The sequence below is a fragment of the Photinus pyralis genome, unplaced genomic scaffold, assembly GCF_008802855.1.
Source record: "Photinus pyralis isolate 1611_PpyrPB1 unplaced genomic scaffold, Ppyr1.3 Ppyr1.4_LG5, whole genome shotgun sequence".
NCBI classification, from domain to species: domain Eukaryota; kingdom Metazoa; phylum Arthropoda; class Insecta; order Coleoptera; family Lampyridae; genus Photinus; species Photinus pyralis.
The window spans coordinates 20,492,549-20,502,152 of record NW_022170596.1 but is presented as its reverse complement, the minus strand read 5'-3'; the positions used below and the strand labels follow the sequence as shown (position 1 = coordinate 20,502,152).

Below are 9,604 nucleotides of genomic sequence, written 5' to 3'. Positions count from 1 at the left end.
AGAAGAGGTCAATGGAAAAAGTTGGCACATATCGTGATCCCCAGTACTACTCCATATTTTTAAAACAACGAACTATTGCGTAGGTCATAGGTGCAAATTGCTAATACAGTGGAAAAAAGGAAACAGCATTACTTGCTAGAAAAATATGCTTTAATTGTTATTAATCGAACCCAAATTACGACGTAGATAATAGTTTCCACTCATGTTTCTATTTTGTACCCGGAATAGAGGTTTACTAATAAACTATAAATTGGTATATAAAATGTATTCAAGGAAGTCGTCGGTACGATCAAATCGACGAAGCACACCACAATGGTTCTGGTCAAATCAGAAGCACAGATTTTGGATACAATTGGGAATCTTTACAGCGCTCCAGATGTTACGATTTATTCTCGAGATCAAGATCTCACGATGAAAATGATACTCCTTTTAGTTATTTTTAAACGGCAACACTTGAAGATGAGGTCATCTGAGTGGTGTTCACTACGTTTCACTGAGATGCGTAAATCTTACATTGACGCAGTTTTCTGGTCTAAAAATGTGCAGTGAGTCAATTGTTACTGTCTCCCTTGTTTCTGCATTTCTTTCCACTTTAAAATTCTTCAGTATATTTGTCAGTGCCATCTTTATCATTACCAGAGCAAACCTTTTCCCTGTAAAAACACATTACAATAAAATATGCCAATGTAGTATTTACCGATGCAAGCTCTGGGCCCCATACCAAAGGCCAATGGTATATCTTGCTCCCTAAACCTTTCCGGATCGTAAATCTCAGGGTTTGGAAAGCACTTGGGGTTGTAATGGACACTCTTTAAAGGTACAATTATACTCGTTCCCCGTTCCAAATGGAGTCCGGTTTCAGGAATTGTGTAGTCATCATGTGCCTCCCGTTGAATAAAAGTTGTGATAGGGTACTTCCGTAGTGTTTCTAATAAGAACTTGAAATTTTTGCAAAATTACAAAGATCGTACCATTAACAACCATCCTTAAGTAGTTCATTTCTCGCAATGCCTGAGAAGTGATATTTCCATATCTATTACTTATTTCAACAATTTCTTGTCTCAATCGATCTTGTATTTTGTTGTTTAGACTTAACTCGTGGAGCGTAAAGGAAAGCACAGAGGATGTCGTTTCTTGTCCCGCCAAGGAAAATGCAATCGCTTCTGCAACTAGTTGGGTGTCGTCTAAAGAAATAGGTACATAAAACGTGTACGCTACTTGTAGATGAACATACCGAGCACGAAACTGCTATTAAAACCATCATTTCGCTTCAAACCCAGCAAAATGTCGACCAAATCATTGTGCTTAACAGACTGCCCCTTGCGTTTATTGAAAATATCTGAAAAAACTCCTCGAAAATATTTTACTGCCTCGGGATTTAAGTAACTGAATCTAAAAATCTTAACCGCAAAATGTGCGAATATATACGCGGCATTTTTGATGACACCAATAGTTCCTTTGGTAAGTATATTTTGGCCGTAATGTTGAAATGGGTGTACTTGTTTTTGATAACAATCGCATTTTGCACCAAACATACATAAGGAGACCGCATCCGCTGCAAACCGGGAGGCTACCTCAGTAACCTCCAGATCACCATCTGGAATGTTCGCCAAATACCTCATTAACCGATCTGAACACTCATCAATTATCTTCAACATGGTCTTTATCTTGCCAGTTGTAAACACTGGACTAAGCTTGCGTCTCATATACCTCCATTCTTCTCCTCTTAAGTTTATTAATGAATTATTAAATATTGGATCGTAATTTTTGCTAGGAAAAAATAGCTTGTTTGGAAACGACACGAAATCTTTAATCAAGATCCTTTTCGCTATCTCAATATCCTGGATTACCAGTATCGGCTTGGTAAATATAAAGAATCCAAAATAAGGTGAATCATATTTCTTTCCGGTGCGCTCCAGGTACTTCTTCAAGTTATCTCTTTCGAAAAAGAAGCGCAAGAAGCTGCCGAAGAACAAAGTTGGTTTGTCGTATGGCACACCATTTGATTCCCAGTACTTGTACTTGTTTTTAAAGTAGCGTACCATTGCACAGGTGCCGATCAATAGTGCAGTGGCGAATGTCAACAGTATCATATTGACTTATGCTTTTTGAACTAAGAAGCGAGAAATCGTATTTGGTAGTTTACCTTGGTTCCTGAATTGTTCCCAGCGTAGAATTTACTCTGCATTAATGAGTGCAATAGAATAGAATTTTGCCATTTTTCAAGTTGCAAAATAATATAAACGTCACTCATGAATCCACTTTAGACAAATACCTTTGAATATAATAGTACATTATATATCAAGGTAGAGAAGTCCACTATTATTGCCTGAGCACCAAGATTACATCTCGAGGCGCTTGCGCCGAGGGGTGTAAGGTGCGATGGCAATAATAGACTTCTCTACCGTGGTATATATACTATTTTTTTCACTACTAGCACTTGAAATCCTCTAAATTAACATATTATATTGATAAGAGAGTTAACGGTTGGACAGAATTGTTTGTTTCTTAATTTAACATGTCAATCAAGTACGTGGAAGTACAAGTCAAACAGGCCGTATTTTGTTCTGTCATTGAGATTTTTCAAAGACTAATTTCGTTCGAATTTTTTCAAAATGTGATAATTTTAGGTATGTAATTTCTCTGGAAATTGCGAATGGTGGCAATTATTCGTTTTAGAGAACTTGTCTAAACGTTCATTGAGCGAAATTTTGGGTTGTGTTTTCTAAAAGTGACAGCGTGACAGTTCTCATTATTGACTACTAGTTAATAATGTCCACATTATTAACCACTTTGAACAAATGCCGAGAAAGCCTACTTTACAAGTGAAAAAAGGTTAATAATCATGTCATCAGACGCTAGTAGTGAAAAATAGNGAAATAGTATATTAAGATACAAGTGTATAATCAAGTCTTTAAAGCAAGCGCAACGAGTTTAAGGGCACGACGCAAAGCGGAGTGCCTTTAACGTTGCAAGTGCTTTAAAGACCAATTATACACGTGTATCTTATAGTATTTTTTATTATACCTGCAGTATAATTTAAAAATAGGTAATACAATGAAGTCATATTGACGTTATACGCGAATACATGTCTAATTAAGTGGGCTGGGTGTTCGTAATTTCACGATTGCCATGGAAATGTCACTCACAGAATAAGACCTTCACAGAACAGAAACATAAATGGCGCTAAATTGTCACTGATTACAGCGTTTCCCGTGGTTGTACGGAGAACTATTTATCGCAGACTCAAATATTTTTTTGCAAAACCTGTAATTTTGCTCGTTACAGGAAATATTTTTACCGTCGATTTTATACGTACACAGGTTTTCCACATGTCAATTTTGACTTTTGAAAGATTTAAAATATGAACAAGTTATGTGACCGTAAAAAGTGTTGTGTGTCGGATTGTAACAATAAAATATCAAAAAGGCATCGTTTCCCACATTTTGAAACAGCTTGTTTTGTGCTTGAAACGCGAAGAGGGTTGAAATGTGCTGTTATTTCTTTCCTTTTGCAATTTATGCAAGGTAAGTAACAGGTACAAATTGACGCAGAATTATTACCAACTGTACCTATAGGCGCAAAAGGGTGTAGACTTGAGTTTTATATTTATATAGATGTAGATACTTATATTGTAATTCGTTTTAGATAATTCAACAACTTCCACCCTCGCTTCTCAAGTAACCAGTAAGCACCAGGATCAAGTTAACATTTGTTGTCAAAAACTTGTGTGACAATTTGCTGAAACGGTTTTATCACCTCTTGGAACAAAAAATTTAGTTCTAAAGATATTTTTTAACAAAAATATGTAGTCCAAACAGCAATTAAAACCAAATATTTCGTAGGACAACTCGTTACGTAAGGATCTTTTTGCAAAGTGTTAACTTCTACAAAGCGTAAGTTGCACTTACTTCTGAGTTTTATATGTAATTTGTAAACATGTAATTTAAGATGTCTGTGTTAAATAATGTAATGTGATTGTATCTAAATATACTTGCAATTTAACAACTGTGTATTCTTTATCTATATTTGTTATTTAGATCGAATTGGGGAAATTACTTCATGGATTTAGAAGCTAGTCACCAGATGGCGCTACTCTGATTTTGATGCTTTAGTTTACAGTACACCCACCAGGGTCCGCCAAAATACCATACAAATTTGTGACATTGCTGTTTCTATTCTGAGAAGGCCGTATTCTGTGATGTCACTTGACGTTTGCTTATAAAAATCATCGTCTTTGTGAATTAAACGATTTCCATTGAAAAAGATAATACACCGTTCATTAAATCGCTTGTAAAATCTAAACAAACGTTGGTAGGTGTAAAATCCAACTCCAGTAAAGCCTATTATAAAGAATATGAAAAGTTGTTTCCATGGATGAATAGGAAGTTACTTACGAATACAGTCTTAAATGAATCGATAATGCTGGCATACATGAAGGAAATGTCAAAGGTATTTAAATCTTCTATATTTTGGTGCATTCATTCAAAACTTCCAAGCAATGTTGCGATTAAAAGTCGAACAGATTTGGAAGCATACTCTAAATTACGTGCGTTTGTGAAAGCTTCAACCAAAGGATGGGTACAAAAGCCAAAGAAATGTTCTGCATTTACAGAAAGCGACCTAAGATGATTTTTTATTTCATCCAGATGACAGTTTCAAAAGTCATACTTGAAGTATCGTTACTTAGCAACTTTAAAGCACGTGTGTTTTAAAGGCCTTTTTTCGCACGCATTTGAGTGTTTAAAACGGAGATTGTGATTCGGGTATAATAAAAAATGTGTTTAAGGGAGTCGTCGGTGCGGCTAACTTCGTAGAATTACGTAATATAATACAATTTAAAAAGAAATTAGTTATGTTCATGTACTCACTTTAAAGAGATAACATTTGTATTGTGCGTAGCCGTTTTTGAAATCGTATGTTATCGTAACAAAAATATTGATCAATTTCTTGGCTTATCTAGAAACGTACACTGTTGTCGCAATGCTTATTATTATATTTGGGGTCTCTTTGTATTATGATTTATTTGCACATTATTCCCATTTTGCTAGTTTTCAAATTGCAAAATTAATGTAAGAGGCACTCGTGACTCCACGTATGCATTTATTTACAAATTAAATTATTTAATTATGATGTGATATCAGCGCAGATATCGATCTAATATATAAACAAATTAAGTGGTTATCCTATCTTTGGTTGAGAAACTAAACCTAAGGCAATTAAGATTCATGATCCTTGGCAAAACGAGCACAAGGTCAGTAGTCAACTTAGTGGGCAACCCTTCAATATTTTAGTGTTAACTACATTTCAATATTAATTTGTTGTTCAAATAGAAACGAATGTGGTAATTTTAGAAGTGCCAAACTGTAGGTATCTCCATTGCCGATTTGTATTTATTATAACTGTTTTAGATGTATTTACTGACAGCAATTATTTTTGTGAGCATTATAATTTGTCTGTGCCTATATATAAAGAAACGCAACAGTTATTGGAAGAACTTGGGCGTGCCCTATGCTGAACCAACTTTACTATTTGGAAACTTGCTTGCGCTGCTACAAATTAAATCCAGCGCATTCTGGTTCAGGAATTTATACGAGTCAACAAACCACTTATTCTATGGATTTTTTTTTACATTAAATACTCCAGCGCTTTTGATAAGAGATCCAGAACTGATCAAGCAGATGTTTGTCAAAAATTCCGACTTTTTCGCTCACAGGTTAGGTGGACAAAACTGTAATCACGATAAAATGGGTGTGAACTCGATGTTTTTCATGAAATCGCCGACTTGGAAAATAGTGAGAAAGGCACTGGTGCCCTTTTTTTCTCCGTATAAACTAGCAAACCTATCCACAATTGTATTTAAGACTGGAGATAATTTGGTGGCTTACATTGAAAGCGAAATGACAACAAAGCCGTCGATAGATGTGCCTATGATGGCGAGCATGTACACCAGTGATATAATCGGCACCGGCCTCTTTGGACTTTCGGCAGAATCATTAACGCATAAAAACACGCGTTACTATGTGTTGTCTGAAATGTTAGCTAAAGAATCCCTCGCGACACTGATTGAGCGATTCTGTTTTGGTGTATTTCCACGCGTGGCACAATTTCTTAAAATGAGGTTTTTTGATAAAACGTCAACGCAAATTCTTAAACGTATATTGGTAAATACAATGGAGCAACGAAAAAGTTCAACGTACGTCCGGGGAGATTTCCTTGATTTATTGAACAGTGTTGAAAGAAGGCACGGGGAAATACTCAGTAGGTAATCTCTTGCAGTTCGCACGCTGATACTAATAATTTCTCTTTTAGAGCACGACGAGCTTGTAGCCCAAGCGTTTCAAATGCATTTCGCGGCGCACACGTCGACCAATACTATTATTTTGGCATTACACGAAATCTGTCTACACCCTCATGTACAAGCCAGACTGCGCCAAGAGATAACGCAAGTTTTGTCAAAGCACGAAGTTTTGTCATTACGAGTTTTATACGACATGGTTTACCTAGACATGGTAGTTTCAGGTAAATGCATTGAAAAAATAGCAATCACGTAATGACTTATTCCTTTCAGAAACGCTTAGAAAACACCCAATAGCGCCAATTCTGGAACGTGTATGCACCAAGTCGTATACCATTCCAGACACAAATATCGTTATTAAAAAGGGTCTACCGTGTTTTGTGAGTGTATATGGTTTGCACCACAATAGTGAATTCTTCCCAAATCCAGAGAAGTTCGATCCCGAGCGTTTCTCTCCAGAAAATAGGCCAAATATTGTGTCCGGTTCTTATCTTCCGTTCGGTATAGGTCCGCGAAATTGCATAGGTGCAAGTGCTTTTGTATATCCGTCAGTTAGGTAACATTCGCTTTTCAGCCACTAGACTTGGATTACTTACTGTGAAAGTAGCTCTTATGAAAATTATACACAATTTTGAAATCGAGCTGGGTGCTACCGAAGACAGAGAAATAGGATATGATCCCTTATGTTTGTTCATTGGCCCAAATAAAAATTCTTCCATCATGAAGTTTAAGCCAGTACGAAGAGGTTAAGTATTAAAAAAAAACTCGTTGCTGCTTGCGCCATTTTGTATATCTGAAGAGAAGAACTAATAGATTTCATATCCCCTCTAAAACCCTACGCTATGGAGACTTTTTAAAGAAACAAACTTATTACCAAATGAATGTACCAGTTGAAAGAGCTCTTTCAATAATGGCTAATTGAAGTCTGTTCAGGTTGTACGGAAACAAACGTTTAATTTAAGTATGTTTAAGTATATCAATTGTCTTTACATAGATCCGGAAATAAGTAAAAAGTATGTACTGGTTTTCAATAGATATGTATCTATTTTTTATTACATTACTAGTAAATCATGTTGTTGGCAAAGATTAACTAGTTTAGCATAAATTTTGGAGGCAAAATAAGTACATCAATAAAACTTTGTTTATTAAGTTTATCTTGGCACTAGACAGAAGAACTTGCTGGGTCCTACAAAAATTTAGGGGTCCTACCCCCTTCCGGGGAAATTTCAAATAATACACTAGTCGGATGAAGGGTCATTTTCCTTGCAATTTTTTGCTCAGAAGTGAATGAGACTTATAGGATCAATATTTTGCGTGATATGAAAGGTTTATGCTGAAACAAAATGGAAAAAGGAAATCAAAAGTATGATTTAAACAGCAAAAACAATTGGAAAACTTTTACCCTAGCACAGATTACCCTACACTAGTGTAGGGTAATCTGTGATACTAGGTACCGCATGTAACATGTTTAGTTATTAATATTAGATTAATTCGTAACTTTTCAAGGGTTTTTATCTCGGTAAAAGCGATGATCCACAAAAAAAAACCTTAAGTAATCCCCCGACCCCATTTTTTTGGCGATACTTTTATAATACTAATACTCACCCTTATTTTGGGGGTATGTTTTGTATATGATTTTCTGCAGTCGCGGTGAACAACATCATCGCCACTGAGAAAAACATGCTTCCCGTCCTTGCAGTATACTGCACCGGGCTTCCTTGCCTGGCGTAAATGAAGCAGAGAAAGCATTTGACCCAACAATGGTTTCATTACTCTTGAGTGTATATTTTTCGCACACGTTACTCTTACGCTGATTTAGTGACGTACTCGATCGGCTCACGTTCACAGTAACGTGCGAAGATGACCGAACAACAAATCCTAGGTGAGGAGACGTGGGCGGCAGAAATTCCCCCCGCCTTCATCTACTTTACCGCTTTCGCTCTATCGAGGTCATAAACAAGAATTTCACAAAATTGTCGAATGCAAACGAGTTGTTTCCATTTTCTTCAACAAAAACCATTCATATCTGGCAAAATATTGATCCTGTAACTTTGGGTATAGTCTCATTCGCTTCAACGCAAAAAATTACACGGAAAATGACACTGCACTCGCCTGCAGCTTGTAAATCGTACACTTTTTAAAATCCCCCTTTTCACTCCTGCTCATTAAGCTAAGAAGCTAACAAATAAGATGCCGTTTTTTGTTTTTTTACTAGAAAAATGACCGATTCCTTCAATTTGCTGTAACTCCTTTATTTTTGAAGTTAGAACAAAATGACTTTAGCATTATTCAGGCACTTTTTAACATAGAAAGCTCAAGGTTGATTTTTTAAAATGGTACCTAGTTACAGTTTACCATGGTTTTAAATGATTTATTGTTTTACGAGCTTTGCCAAAATGTATATCATACTTATTTATCAATAATAAGTTTTCTACAATAAATTTTCTTATTAATACATCTTGTCTGAAAGTAAATATGGTCAACTATAATTTCCATTAAAAAAATCAACTTTAAGTTGCAGCACTGCTTTGTAGCTCAGTGGTAGAGCGTTGGGCTACAAAACCGAAGATCGGGCATTCTGGCGGCTACTCCGAATTAGGTTTTCCTGCAGTTTTCCTAATTCGTAAGGTAAATACCGGAGTAGTATAAAAACAACTTAAAACCTTCTGCAGAGGTACCTCTAAAAAGCATTATGCGGGTCACTTTGTAATTGGGTGTAAGCTTGTTGAGCGCCTAGAACAAGAAGGACAATAAATAAATAAAGGTCTAGAAACAAACGACCGACGGCATTGATTTCTACGTTTAAAAGTGCTTGAATAATGCTAAAGTCATTTTGTTCTAGCTTCAAAAATACAGTGAATTGAAGGAATTGGCCATTTTTCCCTTTTTCTCTCTAGGGAAAAAAACGGCAGCTTATTTCTGGCAACGGTAATGGAATAAGCATGAAAAGAGAGGCAACGAGTACCTAAACCGTTTTCGATTTGCTGCAATAAGAAAGTTGTCCGGTTCATCCCATCGAAATTGGACCACACTGTACATAATTTGCCGCCACACTGTTATATTTAGTCTTACTTTACCTGTATTATTCGGGTAATTCACGTATAGGTAAATAAATGAGTACCTTATTGGGTTCAGAGCAATACCTTGTGAGTAATTGACTAGCACATTCAAATTCAGTTCACGAAAAAACCAGTACAGCACAAAAATGAAAGGGAATTTAAACAAAAACAAATTAAAGAAGAAATGTAACATTTACTAGCATAAGAGAATTTCGAAAAAGAACAAGTTGTTACTACCAAGATAGAA

The 9,604-nt window shown here is 36.0% G+C and overlaps 2 protein-coding genes across 3 annotated transcripts; one reads left to right on the top strand and one right to left on the bottom strand.

Annotated features, from left to right (window-relative positions):
• Positions 1-483: 483 nt before the first annotated feature.
• On the bottom strand, positions 484-2,045 carry LOC116170613 (cytochrome P450 6j1-like). Its single transcript, XM_031487117.1, has 4 exons — positions 1,235-2,045; positions 972-1,184; positions 698-928; positions 484-653 (listed from the first exon to the last, which is right to left on the bottom strand). The coding sequence occupies exons 1-4, from the start codon at positions 2,043-2,045 to the stop codon at positions 484-486; spliced, it is 1,425 nt and encodes a 474-aa protein (XP_031342977.1).
• Positions 2,046-5,040: 2,995 nt separating this feature from the next.
• Positions 5,041-7,447, top strand: LOC116172155 (cytochrome P450 6j1-like). 2 transcript variants are annotated; one of them, XM_031489302.1, is made up of 5 exons: positions 5,041-5,254; positions 5,412-6,261; positions 6,313-6,522; positions 6,572-6,823; positions 6,873-7,447. In XM_031489302.1, the coding sequence occupies exons 2-5, from the start codon at positions 5,412-5,414 to the stop codon at positions 7,046-7,048; spliced, it is 1,488 nt and encodes a 495-aa protein (XP_031345162.1). In that variant the 5' UTR covers positions 5,041-5,254; the 3' UTR covers positions 7,049-7,447. The 2 variants fall into 2 exon arrangements, with proteins under 2 accessions (XP_031345162.1, XP_031345161.1); XM_031489301.1 differs by having other exon boundaries at positions 5,041-5,366.
• The last annotated feature ends 2,157 nt before the right edge of the window (positions 7,448-9,604 follow it).